Source organism: Hermetia illucens, chromosome 4 (assembly GCF_905115235.1).
Source record: "Hermetia illucens chromosome 4, iHerIll2.2.curated.20191125, whole genome shotgun sequence".
NCBI lineage: Eukaryota > Metazoa > Arthropoda > Insecta > Diptera > Stratiomyidae > Hermetia > Hermetia illucens.
In genome coordinates, this window is record NC_051852.1 from 18,706,146 (window position 1) to 18,728,213 (window position 22,068).

Sequence of the window (22,068 nt, forward strand, 5' to 3'; positions counted from 1 at the left end):
AGTGTATTTACCAATTACCAATCAATATCTTTCATTTGATGCCCCACATGACTATCTTCTGTAAAAAAAAAATATAAACCTGCTCATCTTTTGCAAGCTTGGAGACCCCCCTTGAACTTATGTCCGCGACCTTTTCACCGAATTCCGTGTCAATCGGAAAATTGTCAATCTAGAAAAGTGCGTGTGACAGATATATAGACACACAGACAGACCTGTCAAGTGGATCACCCCTGTTGGCGGATAGAGGCATACCTATTGATGTGCACCTTCTTTTGAGACTGTGCGTCGGCACGTGTTTGTTCATCTCTGGTGCGTGGACCAAAGCGATTATGGGTAGGATACCACAATGGAAGATGAAAGAACGGTGCAGGAACTGGAAACCCCAGTACCGGCGACTTTTGGAAGTGGGGAAGTAGGCTGTCAATATCCCTCGGTCGCAGTTCCTCGGTGGTAGATAACTTCGAAACCCTGGCATCTATAAATTATTGAGAAAGAAGGAAGTGTTTAAAAAGAGCAAGACCTTACCAAGAAGACCAATAACCAAGGTGAAAAATGATGGATTGAAAGAGGTCTCGGCGGAATAAGGAGTTTTCGACATACACTTCATTTGTGCAACCGGCAGGATCGGAGAATAAGAAATTGACCAATTTAGGAGAAGTTCTACAATCCTTCCATCTCTACCAACCCTAAAGGTGGCAAAAATAAAACGCAGGGAAGCACATTAAACGATAAAGGTGAAGGGATGTTTAAAAGGAGTATTCTGGCCAAGGTTCCGAAAGAACAGAGGCCTGACACGGAGAAACTACTTTTCGTGCAGCTTGGAGCAAAAAATGTTCTAGCTTATTAAAGGCAAGCACAATGTGCACTAACCTATTAAAAATATGGTGAAAACTATTAGAGTTCTTTATAACAGGTCGCAGCAGGAGGAAAGAGCTCTCAACGAAAAACCGACACCTACCGTCTGAAGAGTATCACAGCCAACCCAACTGACACCTAACCTATTGCCATTGATCTGCCACCAACCAAAAGATGTGGGAGAAAAATTGTGGTCCTCTACGGAATTAGCAGATGCATAAGGGAAAAAACGACGATTCCGTAGCTTATATAAGGACGAAATCTATGAGCGATTCCACGATCGTCTGGTTGTGGTAAAATCCGGCCCAAAAGGTTGCGGTGGGCGGGCCACTTAATCTGTATGGATGAGGATGATCCACTCCGGAAAGTCAATAATATCTACGGTTGAGAAAGAAAACGAGGCAGACCCTGCCTGAGATTTGATGGCGTAGGTCAGCACGCCAGACAGCTTTTAGGGATATCGAATTCGTGGACTTCGGCGCAAAACGGGGGTCTTGAGTTCCTTATTAAGGCAGGTCTAGACCGGATACCATTTGCTGCGTTATTGTTGATGAAGATGATCGAGGAGGAAGGCAAATATTGAAATAGGAAGTGTAACTAAGAATGTAACCATTCACCTGCTAAAAGAAAAAGGGATGAACCAAAAAGATTGTTTTTGATTAGGGACAAATTGCACTGAATTGTACTGAATAAGGGAGCAATAGTCTCCCGAAATATCGATATCTGCAAATAAATACAATTGAGTTGTCTCTAGTCAAAAAACATTTTTTCGGATCATTGAAACACTGAGGACAACCAAAAAGTTCAACGCTACAAACCACAAAGAAAAAGGGATATTATTTCGTTGGTTTCACGGAGAAATACCAAAGAACCTGACGTTAGTAGGGCCCTATCGAAACCATCCCGTGCAAAGCAAACAAAATTTGATGTATAAAGGAACATTATAGCAATAAATAATGGGCTACTCACAAATTCTTCAAGCATTACTTAGATTCGTGCGTTAATGGTCACACGATGAGGATAAAACATTGGGAATGGCCAAATCCATAACCTACCTTCGTTATCCAATCAAATGTTGCAGGCTGATCTACTCCTTCTTCGCTACAAGGAAGCGGGGGATAATAACAAACAAAACAAAGTCCCCCTAAATCTAACTTTCCCTGTCTGGATTCCAAAAGATAATCTGAAAGAAACTTTTGAAAACGATCGCACATAGTCTCAAGCTGAGATTTCCTATGTTTGATTGAATACTGCTCACTCATCAACCTCCTCTATTCTCAACATAATTCTAACAGGGAACCGCCCTCTTCCTCCCAACAAGGACGAGGCATGCCTATAAAAAATCACAATTCCTGACAGCTATTCTTCCCGCACCTAGAGGCCAAGGCCGGTTTTTCGGGGCACATCTAACAAGCTCCACTTAAGATGTTCAAACCAATTTCCTCATAACTTTTATTATACCCCAGGAGCAAAGAATAAGAAACTATCTTAGTTTCCGCGGTTTTTGGGCATGTGCAACATTTTATTTTTATAATTTTGTTTATAAAACTCGACCACCTTGTACCTTTCCCGAAATTTTCAAAACCTATTTCCACTTTAAATTTCAAGGTAGTGGTTTCCTAATACTCCAAAATGAACGTTGACCTTTTGCTTGCCCATGCTGCATATTATTATATGCAATCCTAACGTCCTCCCCCTAGTCCTCCACATTAAATATGTTGCAGCGTGCAGTGTCGTTAGACTACGTGAGACCGGATGCTGGACAGCGAAGTCCTACAGCCACAGCAACGTCCTCGACGAAGTACGACTATGCCACACGCAAGCTGAACTTCACGAGAAACTTTGCTGTTAACTTTCCAACCAGGGCAACAACGAAAGGAAAATTAAAGGGGCTTGGACCAGCTGAACAAGGAGTGCTAGTGAGCAGCTGGACTCGGCACTGTAGAGTGAAAAAAATTGTGACCAAATTCTGGTTTGGTATACCGCATGCTGGTCGATTGATCGAAATTGAGATTGCTCGATTTCATCTAAGCAGTTTTGCAGAAACTTGTACGTGAGTATAAGTCGAGACTTTGCCTTCACCGGGTAATAAAACTTAGTAGTTTCGCTTTGAGCTTAAGGGGAGGAACGTGAGGAAGACTCAAATCCGAACGGAGAGTCGAAAGTCACAAACAGGCGCCAAAGTGCTAAGAGTGGAGCATGAAGCAAAGATTAGGATATTGGTTCTATAAGATTGAGGGCGAATCAGCATGGTTGCCTCTAACAATTTTGACATCAGAACGCAAGCCCTCGGTCTAGAAGATCCTTCATCGAAGAACATCCTAGTCCCATCGACTGATCCAATACCATAGATTCTGTTAAAACGAACCCATGGTTCTTGAACCAGAAATATACAAGGACAGTCCTGCAGCTTTGCCGCCAGCAGATAGGAAGAAGCTTTGGCATGCTGCAAGTTAATTTGAGTTACTCTTATATTTGTATCCATAAGTGCAGTCTAATATGAAAACCGCCGCTAACTGAAAAATCTTCTGCGTTCAGTGTGGATCTAACCGGGGTACCAACTTGCCCTCATCTTCTGAAGTTCCGCTTTCTTGCGTCTGATTTCTCTGGATATCGCAACACTTTGCCTTCTTTTGCATTGCCTTCCGTTGTCGTCTGCTGGGAGCCCTCCCAGGTTCACGGTGTCCGGACTGCATGGATCTGCTTTCACATGCCGGAGTTAGACCAGTTGCGTCCACATTACCAGCTTCCCTTTCTTCCGTTTTCCCTGGTCCAAGTGGAGGAGAAGATTCTGACAGGCGAGCCTGTAGTTCCTTCTCCTTTGTGGCTAGAGTTTCCTTCCGCCGACCCTTCATCTCCCGTATTTTATAAGAATTAGGCAACAATGTCACCGTTAGGCCGGCTGTAGTCAGGTTTTCAATTCCTCTCATTAAGGGAGTTGCTGTACTATCCTTTTTGGCTGATTCGAAATCGGTGACTTCTTACCACTTGGAGTGTTATTATACAATTCTTTGTTTCCATCTTCATCTGTTGCATGTGATAATTTTGATCTGACATAATTACAGTGGACTACTTCCGATACAGTACTTTCCAAAATGAACTTGGGCCTTGACAACTAGTTTACAATTTAATTTTTAGATGAACAGAAGTGGAACAAATATGCAGCTAAAGTTCTTCACATAAAAGGACCACAAAACGACTAATATCCGAAACATCCAACTATCACAATATGATCAGTCTTTTTATAGCGGTCAGTATTCTTCTTTCAACGATCTACTGTTTCCTCTATGTCGTGAGTGATTACTCTCCACTGCAGGTACTCCTTTCATTCAGAATATAGTGGCGATAAACGCCTACATCTTCACGAGAATTGGGGGAGCTCGAATCCAGAAACACTCGGCAACAGCCATCTGCCTCAATTCGATAGGCACTTGGCAATCATCACAACGACGACTACCTATTATGAAAGAGGAGTCTATTACCAACCAAACAAGTTGGGTTTAGGCGATTATTCATACCTAGAACAGACCCCTCTGATAGCTAGATAGTTTCTATTCCGAGAGAAAGACCTTACTACCTTGAACCCACTGGGACGACTTCCGACTATTGCTCAAACCTATGTCCTTTCAATCACTGTCCTTTAATTTGGAATGCCTACAACTTTTGACTTTTCTTCTGAGAATACAAAAGAGGTAAGCATGCAATATATTTCAAGAAGTCCACAGTCTGGTGATACCCCTTTATGGACCGATTTAGTATGACGCAACGCCGGCCAAGTAGAACGTTCGACGTAGACTGTTGAGTGAGTCTCCTACTATAATTGTGCGTCACCTAATAACTATAAACCCCAACGTCCGAACTGTTTCCAGTAGGACTAAATCCTCCACGGATTGACGAAAGTTAGCATTTTGAGATATTCTGATCCACCAATGCCTAAAAATTTGAACTTCCTCTCTCTCATCTCTATCAATCCTGAGATGATTGTGTATCAAACTACAAGAGAGCAAGTGCATTATAATGTCTAAGGATGACCTATTCCAATGTAGAAAGTCTTCTAATCAAGTGATTGACCTTCCTACCAGCAACGTATGGTGCATTTTCCCGGATCAAATTTAATGAAACCAATTTATTCGTGACTCCAACAGATACGATAAAATTCAATGTCTACAAATAAAGTGTTTACCGCCTTCGCTATTTCCACACAATAAAAGATTCATGGAACAATGAAAATATTATTTATTGATATCCATTGCCAACATTTCTGTCCTGTGTCATCAACTACAGAAAACTAATTTGCAACACATTTGAATTTTTAAAACCTGTTACGGATCAATACAACATACTTCCATAGCTCGTAGCAATGATTTTATTGCGAGTGCCGTTGAACATAACAAATATTGATTTATTCTGTGCAATTAACTGTGTTTAAACTGTGAAGTTTGAAAATCGACAACTAGATGTCGCTAAGTAGAACGAGCTCCATTTATTGTATAACTTTGAATCAATTTACTGGAACTGACTAGCAACTGTAAACATTGAATAAGATATCTTCATGATCTGGAAGAAAGAAAAGATACAAAGGAGAAGATATATATCTAGCAGAAAATTTAATTTATTAATTGAATGAATAGAATAGTCATATATATATATATACGTAAATTTATAATAAGAAGTTCAGACTTATCGGTGACCAGAAGATTTTTCGAATATTCTAACCCGCTATTGGAAAAAAGGGAACATAGTGAAGTGGTAATAATAGCACCGTCGCTATTAGTCCTTGACTATATTCAACCTTTTGTCAAGGTTGCCTCAAGAGGTTCCACATTTCCTCGACTATTCTGCACTGTGACCTACAGTATAAGTTGCCAACTGACAGGACATACCACTGACGAGCATACTTTTCATCGCGACGGATTCTCCTTACATAGTATGAGTTCAGTATCACAAAATACTGCATAGTATTTTCTTTATTAATGGCTTGACAGATCAAATCGATCCTTCGTCTGCAGCTTCCATGGCACACAGTTGGTAACACTAAAGTATAAACTATGGCACCCCTGACATAACCAATTTTGACAGTTCTCCGCGAGGTGAGGTAGCGTTTTCCGAAAAAGACGAAGGACAGATAGCAGATAATTGTACAGCAAACGGCATGCTACATTCAAGATATGGATGTGCAACCAATGAGATATGAACCGTGACCTTCCATACGACAGCCTAGTGCTCTAACCACTCAATTATCGGGGCAGATATTACAGCGTCTTCATTAAGAACGTTTACACAATAATCTCCTTATATCATAAAGATAGAGAGTAGGTAATCAAAATTTAAGTCCTCCAATAAAAAAGCAAGGCCGCAATTGCATTTCCATTTCAGTTCTTGCTAAATTCAGAAGTGGTCATCTCTTTAGAGAAAATGAGTGCCAAGTACAAGAAACACTGCGAAGCGGTATTTCTAGTCGGTCATAAAAAGGGCCAAGAAGTGAGCCTTGTCTAGGTAGCTGAATACCTAAAAGATTCGAGGACATTCACAGCGAAATGGGTCAGAAGACTTCAAAACTGATGGCAATGTCGATTATCAACCTGAGAGGGAGTCAAATATGGCTATCACTAAAGCACAGAGCAAGGCCATCATCGCTTTGTTCACGAACTTTCCAAAATTATCTTTGTGCAAGGAAAAATTACGGAAAAAATCAAACACAATCAAGCAAAGACGTCGAAACTCCAATATTTTTCACAAGACTACGACGAGAAAGCCTGCGTTGTCAGCGAAGCATATCGAAAAACGTCTAAATTGGGCCAAGGAAAACATCAACCGTGATTGGATTGTATGATTAAATGTAATATTTGCAGACGAATCGACTTTTACAATTAGTAATTGCTGGAAGCGAACTCGATCAAAAAAAGGAGAAACGATTTTGCAGCGGACGTTTAAACAGCCAGCAAAAGTCCATGTTTACGAATATTTCTCACAGCAAGGATTCAATACACTTCGTACTGTCGTAAAAAGCACTTGACATCTGGAAGTAAAGTTGAAACGAACATAGAAGCAGTTTAGTCACGACTATGAAGACAATTTAGTACAAATAATAGAGAAAAGGTGTGAAACCACTATTCGTAACGAGGGAGACTGGACACCATTTTGTTGTAATGGCGAAAAAGCCTTTATATAGTACTTTAATAAAATGTAAAACTTAAAACTTAATTCCTTTTTTAACCCAAATTCTGCTGTACACTTTCTTACTGAACACACTATAAATCCAACTCAATAGAGCAGACTCTGGCTACCCAAATTATGGGTTGGGCGATCTACTGACAACTCACAATTGTAAATCAAACTCAGCTTCCGACGATGAATGGTGGATCAAAAGAACAAGAAAACGAAAACGAGCTTATTCGAGAAGTTTGAAAATATTAAATCTATACCTTGGCAATCCAAGGAATCCAAATGGAAGCAGACATATCTTTCTCTACCAGAAAATGAAGGGGAAGCATTTGACATCTCATGTAACCAGTTAATAACAGAATCTGTGTGATGCGCTACCACGTCTTAACCGAAAAAAGAATGAAGTTGTTAAGAACAGGGTCTATAACACTCTCGACATGGAGACGGTAGCCGAGAGGGTTATCACCATCTACTGAAGTTCGGTAATCTGGCCGTTGGCCTCCCACGACACTTCACTGACCACGGGGCGCGCGTGTAACTCGTGGATCTTATCAGCGGTGTTCGCTTTCACTTCCAAAGACCAGGAGTCCGCACAGGCCAAGATAGCCTGAGTGCTCTCTGGGAGTAGCTGCAATCACACCAACCTCAGAAGTTCAACCCGACCGTGTCCCCCCCCCCCCCCCCCCCCCAACTGCTGCATCTCACTCAGCAGTTGGCTCGGAGAGCGGTCACCTAAAGTGAGCTGATTCAGCTTTTGTGACTCACTTACGAATAGCAGCTTGATGAGGGTGCCCTTTAACTTCGTGTAGGAACACTTTTCGAGCACGTCGGGGACGAGTTCACGGAGTCGGTCCAAACCGGCGAGTGCGTGATTAAATAGCGTGGCGCCTGTAGCGGTGGCCGCGAGGGCGAACTCCGCCTCCAACTAGCGGAACCAGGCCTCCGGGTTAGGTCGCCAAAACGGTGGCACACGGGGTGCGGAGGTGTGGAAGGCGCCTGCAGCGTTTTTGTGGTCTTTGTATGACATTGAGCGAACTTAACCGAAAATGTAGCGCGCTTTGAACCGTGTACGGAACCACACCAATGTCAATAGCAAGAGGAGAAACCACGAGAACCAACGAAGCGCCACAGGCCACAGCCTGCCTAACTTTACTCTTAGAAACTTCGCGCCGGCCCTTGGGGCCTAACGTGTATTACTTTCATTTATGTTTGTTTTTAAATACGCTAACAAAAGTTTTAAATAATTCAAAATTAAACTAATTAAATTAGCAAATTTAACTAGAAATTCTTGGTCCGTTAGTAAGTGGATCGTCACCGGGATGCTGAACGTCGCTACTATCGTGGATGAGTGAATAACGTTTCAGCGACCTTCCCTTATTCACTGACTATATGGTGATGTCAACGACGGATTGCGCTCAGCAGGCTTGACGTTTAAGTCGCTCTAGTATCTTGGATGTGAGGACGTGCAAAACTTTCTGAATGAAGTCTTAAATGATCGAAAAGAGTCCGTTCGAACTGCTTACCGCTCGCGTATTAGCTCTTGAAAAAGCATGCATCCCCAATGGTGGAAGTAGCCAGACCTTGAGCGCAACAACACTCACGAAAAGTCCCCGGAATTGACGGCATACCAGTAGAGCTTCCGAAAAAAGGTGGGCCACTATTGACCTCCTCGCATTCACACCTTACTTCTCCAAATGATGAGCATATAGTAAGAAGAGAAACTACCGACAATTAGCGGAAAAGCCATCATATTAACCTTAATAAAAGTCATTAAGAACCCTCTTAAACCAACCATAAATAGAATTTGCAATGGTGAAGCACCCTTCTAAGTAGCCGGAGATGACCAAGTGGGGTAAAAACTTAAAAAGATGGCGAAAGTGACCGCCCAGAAACAGTGAAGCTCCATCGAAGTGTCCTGTCGACACGTGGCTGCATGCTTCTCTGCTAGGCTAAGGAATATGGTGGGGGAGGGGGATCCTTTGAACATGTCTATCCTTCACGTGTCGTTTCGCCATCTTTTCAAGTTTTTGGGATAGCTCTCCACTCTTGGTCGTCTCCGGCCACTTATAAGGGCATCTTTCAATGATGACCTAAAGATAATAAAGCAGAGAGGGAACTTTAAAGGCTACCCCTCATCGCTCATTAGAAGCTGCGCGGCATCAATTGAAAATTTAATCCGTCGTGAATCTTTCCTTTGGGTCGCAGCCCGGTCCGAAGTTTTACGACTCCACGCGCACCGTCAAACAGTTATTTTTTCTTTTTATTTTCATCATTCCGTTTTGGTTCGCGTGGTGATCTGTCGCTAGGCTCGACCGAATCCCTATATTTGATGATATTTTAGGATCCGGTGCGGACCCACAAGGGGGACACTTGAATTTTTATATAATGACATGTGAGGGATCGAAGTGCTCTGGAATTATTCTGATGCAAATTCTCTGGAATTCCATATTTAGGATATTTTGAAAACCAAAGAGTGGACAATTTAACCATTAACCAAAACGCAGCAAATTCATATTCATATCTAGTAAAAAATGCAAACTGTATGCAACACAAATTGCAAGAATCAAGTTCTCCCCTCAGTAATGTAGTCGACATCAACGACCAAACTAGAACCTTTGTAACGAAATGATTGACTACTATGGCGACAGCATTAGCGTCAAAGAAAACGGGAGGGAACACACCATAGTTAGAGGTCTGTCTCGTCAAAACGCAACAACGCCGAACCAGAAGATCCTAGGTTAGATGTTAAATTTATTCGACCCATCCGAACTACCATAAAGGACAGGGCAGAAGCACTTTTGTTACAGATCTGAACCTGAAGACTTGCGAGTCGGAAAAATACAGTGTTCTTTAAAACGACCTCGGTCTGCAGAATAAAGATGTAGTACACGTTCCCGGTTGAGAGAGTCAAGCGTCAAAAGTCAAGCGTCATAATCCACATCCTTCATGTGAAGCTGCTCATGACCTAATGGGGCAAATGGTGCAGGGAAGAAAAGCTGATTTGTTGGTCCTCAGCGAGCAGTACCGAGATATGTAGAAGCTCACCATAGTAACATAGCGGGCATTACTGCAAAAGATACGGTCAACATGTGGGTGCGGGCCCACGATGGAGAAGATGCTTCGTTTGGTTTTGTTGTCCGGAAGTAACTTTTCCCAGCGTTTACCGCACACCAAACGAATCTATATCCGCTTTTCAGAATTAGCTCGGCGCTTTAGATAACGAGATTTGAAAGGGAGGGTTCTAGTTGAAGGAGACTTTAATGCCAGAGCCCTTGAAGGAGACATGCCTTAACCCGATTTTGCAGATATCCCCTAGCACAGAACTTATTGTCCTAAATATTCGTAGTATTCCGAGATTCCGGCGCCCCGATTTCGAGGGCACTATCCCGACTTGACTTTTGCTACGGGGCCCGTGATGTCAGCTATACAACAATCGAGGATACTGGATGATTTCAATATTAGTGTTAACGAGGAGGTATAAGGACGTATAAGTGACATACGGCTCCTCCCGATGTTCTGACATCCAGCTCATCGGGAAAATCGACTTCCGCAAATTTGCCGAAGCGGAATAAATGAGCCACAAGACCCGAAGGCGGACAGAACGCAGACAGATCAATGCGCCTCATCACTGCAGCTTGGGAACCATCGACGTCCAAAAGAAGACTCTATTAAAGTCACCTGCGTATTAGTCGATGGTAGAAATTGCAAGTTTATAAATGAACTACCTTAAGCTGCAGCAGAATTCTCAAAAGGCGAAAGAGCCCTTGGATCTGTAGAACATAAATGAGCAAAAAAGAAACTTCTTCATGAAATCAACTGGCAAAAAGTACGCTGCTAGTAGAAGTTAATCAGCGTCGTTAACCCATGGTACCTCGGGTATATGTTGGTTACCATAAAAGTCGGTGCCCAGCAATCACCATGTTCTACAGAAGCAATGGAGTTGAAAGAAATCGTGCCGGCACTTTTTCCTATCCACCCCATCTGAACTGACGCTGCCAATGAGAGACGAAGTGCTGAGAAATATCCCTAACAAAGTTCTATACTGTAAAGGAACTGGAAGAAGGGGCCTTATCCATGAAGGACAAAAAAGCACCAGGATCGGATGGTATTCCTAGCGAAGTGTTGAAACTTATGTACCAGTATAAGCACGATTTGTTGTTCAGAACATGTTTGAAAGCAAGTGTTTTTTCCTCCAGCTAGAAAGTTGTGAGGTTCGTACCAATAATCCAGGGCAAAGGCGACCCCGAAGCGCCGTCATTATACCTTCCTCCAAGTATGTTGGACAAAACGGGGGAACTGCTTATGAAGCTGATCATGCAAAGACTGGCTGACGCAATCTGGTCTAGGTAATACTATTCGCCAAAACAATATGGTTTTAGAGCGGCGCCATCCACAATTAATGGGTTTGAGGGAGTAGTCCAAGCGTCGAGTCTTCTATTCTGCGTGATAATGCGACATGATCAAGGCACTGGAAAATTGTTTCCATATTCTAGGTTACCTTTCGAAGATATTCAGGGACTATTTAAAGGCCATGCCCTACTCTACGCGATCTGGAAAGATAGCGCAGAATGAAGGTCAAATCGGTGGCAGCTCAGGAATCTATCCCTTGTCCGGACCTTTGAAATGACTCAAACGATAATGAATCGCATCTGGTCGGATGTCCAGAAATTTGCAGATTGTCTCACGCTTACTTCGCCAAATGGAATATAGACCTGTACATCAATAATTAGGAAATAGTGTACAAATAGCATCCAGAATTTGGTGATGGGGCAAGAGTTTTTAATTTAGATGGAATCTGGCCACATGAACTGTACGAAAACGCCAACAATTCCCAGGCTTACTTGGCTAAGCCACAACTGCATACCAGTTGGATACAACACTTGACTATTGGATAATGCAAAATCCTAGAAAAATGTATCAATGTATGATTCAGCATCCTTCGTGACTGTCTGATGGTCAACCACCCAGGATACATGGTTAAACTGTGCCAAGTGAGTCGCCCAGTGGTCCCCTCCCTAAAGTAAAACAAGGACCAACTTCAAATCATACAGAAATCAATACCCTTCATCCAGGAGCTGGTCCAAATCAAGCTTTCCTCTTTCCTGAAATTGTTCGTGGTTACTCAAGAGCAGGAAGGACGAAAAACTGATTGAAAGTCGAGGAAGAAAGGCAAGAGTATGATAGCTACGAACACTCCAAAGGTGAAAGCCATTGCGGAACAGAAAAGGCCGGTTGCATTTTCCAAGGAGAAGGGACGTTTATTGATCAGAAGATAACGATGAAGACGTCTAATATATTAGATGAGATGACTATGTTTTAGTTGAATTCAAGCAACAACCTATTCCGCCCGGCACAAAGGAAATGACGAACGTGTTTGCGCAGAGCTAAAATTTTAATTGCGAAGGAGATGGTGTTCCTTTTTTTTTGCTCAAAAACCATTCAAGCTTATTGGAGGCTGCAATGCGCATTGGAATGTTTTGAAAATTTCGTAATATGAAACTGGGAAAATGTCTTCCAATATTGCAGCCAAAGAATAATCATCATCAATCGCGAGCATGCAAATGTCATCTAAATCTGATAATCTTGTTTAGTCTTGGTCCGATTCATCAATTTTCTTAGTAGTAAGCTTGGTCTGGTCCGAATCAATAGACCTTGAAGTCATTGTCTAGTACTTGAAGAGAACACTGTTCCAAGTGACTTTTGAGTCGAGTGGCATGCCAACGCCTAATCGATCCTGATTGGTCTCATTTCGGACGTGATATGCAACTAATCTGACAGAACAGCTTCCTTTCCATAATCGCTAATCGCATTAGTTCGACTATCGAAAGCTCTGCTTTCTTCCGATTAATCCTTAGGCGGCCTTGAGGTGATCATTCCAAACCTAGAATAGTTGCTCGATATGAACTCTGTTGTGAGGGGCTAGCAAAACAACGTCTATAAAGAGTAAAGTGTATGGCGCTAAGTGTTGAATATCCAGCTTGACAGCATAGACGAAGAAAACGATTGAGATAGGCCAAACGATGCTTACTTCGCGAACAATGCTCACTCAGAGCTCCAATGTTTTGGTCACCATAGACCAGTTAAACTTATCGGATGAAATCCTTTGCCATTAGATGTTGTTGCAGTGCCATCCGGGTGAGCTTTTGTTGCATCCCGTCAAACATCTTCTCGAAATCAAGGAAACCAGTATAGAGAGGATAAAGGCAATAAGGAGCTGCCTCTCACAATATTTCAAGATGAGCAACCAAACGACGATTGCCACGTTAGTAATGACACAGTTCGGAATAACCTAGGTTTAAAGAAAATGGACCATACCTAACAAAAGGTAATCGAAATTTTCTGAATCCTGCAGATTAGATCCAACAGTAGAGTCCATTGAATTACTAGGTATCACCAAACTCATAGCTTAAAATCACGTCATTAGTAGTGATGTCCTTAAAACTACCTATTTTGAGATGAATCAAATCAAAAAACTATCCTACTCACCGAAACAAAAGTAGCCAGTGTAACTGGTATGATTTTTCCAGCGATAATCACCTTAGTTTGTTGAGTCATCTGCATGAAGATGATCATCATTTTTTTGAATTTAGGGCTTTGGCCTGTCCAATCGGTTGAATAGATACCATTCACGAATTCATCTGTTGACGACATGAATTTGTTGGAAAAATAGCAACACGGTAATATCTGAAGTATTTCCGCAACAAGGAATAACATAACTGTTAGAACCTCTGTAAGGGACAATGGGTAAAGAAAGTATAGTAAGGTATTCATGCAAAACACAAGAGCCGTTCCGATGAATTGGAGGAATATTGTATAGGATACCGTTCCTTGGAGAATGTCGAATACACTGTAAAAGTCAAAGGATTTTATATTTAAGTTATTCAAGTAATCTAGGCTGTAGCAACCCTATGGGGAATAGTTGGTGAAGGAAATATTCAGAACTTACTTCATAATAAGGCGATGATCCTCAATACAATCAATGAGTTCTTTACAGTTTTCCGAATCAGATTTCTTGGGATCAGGCTTGATACTCTCAATTCGTTCCATGGTAATTCGAAGATGTGTATTCAAGACGTACAAATAAGCGGGCCCAGTTATGTCATTCGCAGCTTGCTGAACGCAAAGGGTGAACTGAGCGATTACTTGGTACAACCAAGTCATCCAGTAAAGAGTTGCACTCTTGGTCCAATCATAAGGCACCCAAACCGGGAAAGCCAAATATTCACGATGAGACAAAGCCGCGCTGATCTCAAATAGGGCATTCACAGCCAGATAGCATAAGAGCACAATCCAGGTCATATTGTTGCATCTTTTACAAATTATTTTCATGTAACTTCGCTGTGTCTCGGTTGTTGGACGTGCATCCAATTGCTCCAAGACACCCCGGATCCTAATCAGATGAGGACGCATCATCAAAATCACGAAGTACTTGTATCCACAAATGATCACGCATATTCCCATGATTAGATTGCTGAGCAAATCCTTCAAGCTCTCAACGAAGAATAATTGCCCAATAAACATGACTGAGCTGGTAATATTGATAACGATAAAAATCATGGCCATGTGGATAGTATGATAAAATCGGTAGCTTTCCACAGTATAAAGTCCTTGAAACTTCCATGCAACCCACAAACTGCTGAATGCGTCATATGAGTTCATCCTTTTCCAAGATTCCATTTTCCAGATTGGACTTTGTTGGTTTGTCTTCCAAGTCTTGGCTCAATTTCGCTCTGAGAATCACTTCACTTGCAACTCTTCGAATGAGGCTCATGCCGCAATGGCTCGCTTTATATAACATAGATGAAGGAGGCTCACACTTCTATCAAAGCAGAAAAGGGGGTGGAATTGCAATAATGCCATATGTGCAGCCCATTGAGTTACATAAAATGCAACTTTCTTATTCAATTTCAACCGCAAACAAAAATAGAAATTATTACAGTTTGCCAAGGAAGTGTAAATTCATTTAACTTTTGTTTGTAATAGAGACTGAAAGTAGGATACAAGATACTACAAGCTTTTTAAATTTTTTTTTTTTTTAATTTTAATTTTATTAGGATATTAGGACAATACGCAAATTGCTCGCTCCGCCACAGAGCGGAGGGCGCCATTGATATGAGAAGCTGATTTACTACTAAACGGCATTGTAAATTAATTATATTGACAGCTATGCTTCATTGTAACGTTAATCAACGTACCTGTCAATCAGCAGATGACATAGGGCGTGAAAATGTGTAATTTTTACAGCTTTGGGAATGGGACTGACATTTTTTCGAAAACCCGAATAATTCCATCCTGGGCACCGTTTATTTTCTCTACAAAAATAGTGTTATGCCGTTCACCATTCCTAATCATTATAACCAACTTTTGAACTCGATGTAGGACATAATCTATGAAATCCTACGTAATCTCTACGAATTGCCGAACCTTATTTCGTCTCTGAGCTATTAATCTCCCATTTCTTCGACAAATTATCCTATTCGTTTTGTTCCCCTCGCTTCCTTTCATCCCCTGTGGCGACTTTAATCTTCCTATGTTCTCCTGGCTTTCCCTCCCCCCCAATAACCCCACCCAGCCTTCCCTTCCTTTATCCACTTTCGTGTGCACCTGCGCCACCCTCCTATTTAAACTTTCTAGAAACCATTGAGATCGCACTCTTGACCTTATCCTCTCTAACTTTCCTTTGCGTTACCTTTCCCAATCCCCTCATAACCTGCCTTACGTTGCCCTTGACGCCCATTATCCTGCTTTGAGTTCAGTGCTCAGATATCCCGTCTCCACCCTCCTGTCGCGCGCAAACGTACCAAATTCAACTTTCGTAAAGCGAACTTCGAACGTCTGAACTCAGTCCCGACAGCAATCAACTGGGTTCCCCTCCTCTTTCCATTAATGTATGATCAAGCACTCAACACCTTCTATATCATTTAATTTGATCTGCTTCCCTGTTACATTTCCTCATTTCCTAAGTATTTACGCTCTTACCCCGTCTGGTTCACCACTGAAGTCCACAAAGAACTTCGTCAAAAACGCACTGCGGGAAGAAATTTCAGTCTTCTAGAACCTATGCTGACTTACTTTTTTTCAAAACTCTGCGTTCCTCGGTCAACAGTGACTCACTAAAGCGCAGAAATCTCAAACCTTCTTGTAGTCCCACATTCGCAACCCCCGTTGTTCTGTCTAGCTATCCCCTCCGTCCATTAAATTCTCTGCCTCCTCAGCTAACTCCCCAAAATTTTTTTGTGATGTACTCTGCCGCTACTTTTCTGCAGTCTATGTTCCCGCTCCTTCGTCCTCATCCCACCCACTAATGGATATAGTCTACCCCGCATCGCCTACCATTCCCCTTCTTACCCCTCTCATTATTGAGTACCTCATTAGCAAACTTGATGCCAATGTCGGCTCTGGCTACGATGGTCTTCAACAAAATCCTTTTCCGACTTGCGGAAAGAGGCTATAATCATCCCCATTTACAAAAGTGCCGAGAATTTCCGTCCCCTTTCCCTCCTCTCCTTCTGTTCCAAAATCTTGGAAAGATATGTCAGCAACTGGTTATCCGCCCACTTTGGCCACCACGTAGTGAAAAAGCAACGCGGCTTTGTTAAGCGTAGGTCTACTGCCTCCAACTTGCTCGACTTTACCAACTTTGTCGCCAAGTGTCTAAATTCACGGCAAGAAGTGCATACCATTTACACTGACTTCGCTAAGGCCTTCGATACCGTAAATCACAAGATACTTCTATCCAAACTTTCGGCTCTAAGCGTTCAAATACCAACTGTTTTATGGCTTGCCTCTTGCCTTTCCAATCGATCTTGCCGCGTCTCTTTTGGTGGCTGCACATCCCCCTTCTCCCCTCCTCGGGCGTTCCACAAGGATCTATTCTGGGTACTTTATTATTTTTATTTTTTATCAACAACCTTCCTCCCTCCTGACTTGTCCCTGTTTGCTCTATGCTGACGACCTTAAGCTACTTTCCGCTATATAGTCGCCTATCGACTGTGTTTCCCTTCAACGTAATCAACGTAATCTAGATACTCTGGTTCGTTGGTGCTCGGCTAATGGTTTCGCGCTAAACGTCAGAAAGTGGCACTCTATATGTGACTCGCTTAAATCATCACTCACTTCCTTCTCCTGCTCTCTTTAGGGACATTCCTTGTCATACCTAAATTCCACTCAAGACCTAGGAGTCACTCTCGACAATAAGCTCGGCTTTGACACCCATTGCCTCGAGGTCATGAAGCGAGCAGCAAAATTGTTAGGTTTTATACTTCGCTCCTCCTCTGATTTTGACTCCAGCCAACCTTCCTTAGCACTCCCTAGTGAGGAATACCTTCGAGTATAGCTCCGTAATTTGGTTACCTTCCCGTAACTGTGATTATCTTACCCTTGAAAATGTGTAATGTAAATTCACCCATTCCCTCTTCTTTAAGAAATGCTTCCATTGTGTGGACTACCCCTCCTGCCTCCGTTTTTTGAAACTGCTCTTCCTGAACAGCGTAGATCCTAACAGGATTCATGCACATTTTCTTAACGTTCCTCTGGTCTGATGGACTTCTCCGCCACTAAAGACATCACCTGCCGTCCTGCGTCTTATAACACACGTAACGCAGACATTTTCAACGTCCCCTTCGCAGAGCTCGGAGTCTACTTTCATTCCCCGATTTCTAGGCTTTGACGAAGTTACAACGCCACAACAACTTGGTCCTTTTAACTTCTCTTCTTTAAGTTGTTTTAAGCACAGGATAAGATTATCGCTTCCTCCTCCTCCTGAGGACAATAAGTAATTGGATTTTATTCTGTTTGCTGTCCGTTAAATAAATAAATAAATTTAAGTTGCTTTCTAAGGGACTTAAACTTACACCCCCTTCGACCAACTAGAGAGGAGACACACATTGTTAGGGATGCGCTGAGTATGCTGAGCAACAGAATCGGTGGATCAAATCCAGTTTCATCATCACGCGGGGGAATGAGATGGAATTTTCTTGTCTTCCTTGGGTAAGTGCGCCCAATTTCGGTACGAAGAGGGCAACGCTCTATTTGTTCCTGTTTATCAATCACATCGACTCGGAAAAGGAGGGTAGGAAGAATGTTCCAATTAGTAGTTGGTATTCGGATCCGCGGCACGATGGTAAGATCTCAAAACTGACACCTCAATCATCTTGTTCAACGTAATCCAACATTCTCCGAATCTGGCCCTGAGCAATTTACAAGGGACTAAATTCCACGACCTTTTGCTATGCTTAACAGTGTACTTTCCAACGTTGGATGTGTCCCCACCTTCCGAGATAGAAACTTAGGCTCGCTTGTCAATCTGACTTACTCCAGTGGGGATGTTCGCTATAGCCACCACCATCTTCCCCCAACTTTGGAAATGGAGGAGGATAGTCGAAAACAGAACAGAAATAAAGAAACTGGGATAACTGACTGGTCCACTGCGGCATTCGAAGAGGAGACATTCCTGGTGGCTCTAGAAGGAAATTACTATCTGAAGGGAAAGGCGTTGGAAAAGGTGAGTCATTTATATCAGCGTTTGAGGGGTGTGACATTACAATGATACGATAGCGTTTCCACCACAGCAGCAAACCAAATTATTGGTGGAACCGAGCCAGGAAACTTTATTAAAGGGCAGGGGAGAAGTGAGCCACTGCCCTCCACTGTTCATGGGCAGAAATCACCTGAAGTGACACAACCCCTGCTCAAAATAATTGCAATTCTTTTTCCGGGAATGAATGAAAAAGTGGATTTCAGTTATCTTCAGCTTGGATGTCTCCTTGATCGCCGACGCTAACGAGGAGAACCTACGAGCAATGCCTGAACCAATTGGAAATAATATGGCTCCGGGACTGGACAGGATTCTGAACAAAGCCCTAAAGCCCAAAAACATCTTTGAATTGGGCATGGTGAACAGAGTGTTTCCCGTCTCTTATACAACAATTGCTATGGCTAGTTGGTGGTCTATCGAAGTGGCAGTATGAATTGGGGCGACCATCACGACTTAGTGGACGAAAAGATGGCCCTTATCACCAATTAAAGAAAGAATCATACAGTCCAAATCCGAGTTGAAAATTACGAGCTCATTTCAAAATCGATCATTAGATACCTGGAGAGAATGTTGAGTCTGAAGGAGTATTTGGACTATGTGCGGGAACAGATAACAAAAGTCAGTCAGTCCCTAGCAAGGATGAGGGCTAATATTAGAAGACGCGTTTACCATACTGCATAAGCACGTTGAGATTGTGCAGGGCGTATAGAACAGCATCGGGTAAGGCACTATATGCCATCGCGGTGAAATAATTCCGTTGGATCTTTTAGCAAATCACTGGCATTGTCTCTAGACAAGGGGACCACCAGAGGTGACTGCTTACTTCCGAAAGGACACTAGAAAAGAGATAGCAGCATCGGCCGAGTAGTTCCGGAAAAACCGCTGAACCTATACACTTACCACGTGCAATGAGAAGTGGGTCTAGCGAAAACACGGAGAATTGAATTACCACCTAATAGAGTTCCTTACAGAATAAGGTGGTTATATGAAGTTTTTGCATCGCTTTGGACTGGACGAGTCTCCCGATTGTCCTAAATACGTCGCTATATCGGAGGATCATGTTATGTTCCATTGTCTGAAATTTGTGGGTAAAAAGGGGAGGTTAAGTGATGCCTTCAACGTTCATGAAATGTTAAATTTGAAAACAAATTGGAGCGCTATAAAGACAACTATAACCGTGATAGAAGAAAAGCTCCAGGAACTGGATCGATCTCTGGAAAGCGGGATTTAATGGTGGTGATACAGAGCAAAGGCCTCTTCGCAACATAATACTTCACGTTGATCGCGCGGGGATATGGGCGAGCAAGTAGGGGTGGTTTTCCAAAAGAAAAGACTGCTTTCTGTGTTGGTTTAGTCCTGAGATACCTAAGATTTTGATTAAATAAGATGAACGGCTACAAATGCGTCGCCAAGAGTTGGGATCCTGTCGAAAAATTTCGAAGCAAATAAGACGATTAGAATGTTTAATGGTGGTGCCAGGTGATCAGAAACAACGGAAGATTCCGACATTTGAAGTCATGTGGTTTTGAACGAGGCTATAATTTGGCCAGGACTATTATACTTGGTCAGATTTATATAAACAAGAGGAGATTCCAAATACTTGTCTTCTTTTGCCGTACCTCAAAATCTCATTGATGGAGGTATTTAACGAAATGCCGTAGTCACAAAGATGGAGTGATATCTATCGATAAATCTTCCTGTAAAGTTGAGCGATTCGATGGCACAGAGTCAACTGATTTAAACAGAAAATGTCATATCACTCTCTTGCACGAACCTATGGATGAAACCGTCCATAGACTGCTCTCCCTGCAAAGCCTATTGAACTGAAGACTCAACAGGAGTTATAAGATAATGAACGCGACAGAGGGTAGGTTTACTACAATCAACAAATAGTCGACTATCTTACTATGACGTCAATCGAGTTTTTAACTCCCAGATGGCGGGAGCAAGTGAAACCACAGGTTAAATGTTTTCAATCGGCTGCGATTTAACTAAAGAAGTGCCAACAGCTCTCTGAGTGACTTGAATCTATAAAAACACTGCAGGAATACCCAGATACTTTGCGCGAAATATTTTCCCTCACTACTAATTTTAACTTGCATTGCGCTCAACGCAGATCAGATAGTCGTTCATAGCTGAGCCGGCTGGTGACGGACATCCAGTCAACGATCCCTCTGCCGCCAGGATCTTCCATTCCAATAGCTAACATTCAATGCACCAAGTAATAAATACCGTATTTCGGGAATCAGTTGTTGCTTTCTTGTTTTAGGCCTTCGAAAATGAACGTGAAGAAAGACATAACAAAAGTAGAGGTCGAGTGAAATCGAAACTAGCTAAAAACCGGACGCCGAACGCTTCAGGTATCTTTCATGTACGAAAATCTGAGTGTTATATCTGCTCTATTTGTACTTAACTCGAAGTTCATTTGTGCACCATTTTTGCGTACTACATTCTATATCCTATAGTGTCAAAAACTCACCTGAAAACCCCTATTTTGAACTAATTATAATGTTGCTAATTATGGTGCGATTTTCACCAAACTTTCGATAAGTACATTATGGTTTATGCTGTTGTAAAACTATGGTACTTCCAGAACGAACTTATGCGGAGTTTTCAAGGAAATTTCAAAACTAAAGTAATTTTCAATCACTAACCTTCAACTCTTACGTCTCTGTTGATTCGCAGGATACGAACAAATGGAACTAAATTTGTGGTCATTCGTTTTAGGGAAAAAACGCACCATAAAATGATATAGGTGTCGAGACGGTCGAAAGGTTGTGAAAATTGACGAAAAGAAGCTTTATTGGAGGATTCATAGATGTTTCACTTAAAACCGGCCAAGGACTCTATTTTGTGGGATTTGTTAGTTTTTCTCAGATCCATCGGATTCACCGATTTATCACTTTTATACGGTCAAAGACCGAATCTTTAAAAAAAAAGACGTTGACCGTTGTTAACATTTTGTTCCCAACTTCGCCATTATTGTGTCAGACAGAGATGACACCTACGAAAAATTTCAACAATTTCTTGAAGAGGGGATAACTTTATAATGGCTGATGAAGGCTGATGAAATGGTAATCCTTTACTAGCATGACAAAACTGATAATCCTTCGTAATTCAGCGGAAGATGTGACAACTTGGACCTTTTATTAGCACGGATGCACTTGACTTTTCATTAAAACAAAAGTAACAAATTCAACTTTTCTATGGACGTAGGAAAAATTTGTAAATTTCACTATTTTTCGCGTTATTATCGAAATTCTTGCACTTTCTGAATTTGGGTTACATCTTTTTTTGACCATGGATTTTCAGCGGGATTTCGCTTCTTCGACACCGTATACATTTTTTTTAATTCTACACATTTTAATATTCACAAGAAGTAGAGGTCTTTAGACACCTCATCTCACTTATGGTCAATTTGATTGGGGTGATTCTCCGAGATCTGGACTCTTGCACTTTTGGTTAAAAATAATTCTCTCCTTCTCTTTGGTCTCTGTCCTGTTTCGTAGCTG

General features: G+C 42.0%; 1 protein-coding gene across 6 annotated transcripts in view; it reads right to left on the reverse strand.

Annotated features, from left to right (window-relative positions):
* Positions 1-5,073: 5,073 nt before the first annotated feature.
* The window catches only part of LOC119654752 (odorant receptor 33a-like), a 49,732-nt gene continuing 32,737 nt past the window's right edge, over positions 5,074-22,068 (reverse strand). For 3 of the 6 annotated variants that reach the window (XM_038060290.1, XM_038060292.1, XM_038060291.1), the window contains exon 4: positions 5,281-5,412. In XM_038060290.1, coding sequence (XP_037916218.1) covers positions 5,362-5,412 — 51 coding nt within the window. In that variant the 3' untranslated portion in view covers positions 5,281-5,361. Of the gene's footprint in view, positions 5,413-13,506; positions 13,868-13,966; positions 16,575-22,068 lie in introns of those variants that run through there. The other 3 variants (XM_038060285.1, XM_038060282.1, XM_038060284.1) reach the window with 3 other exon arrangements.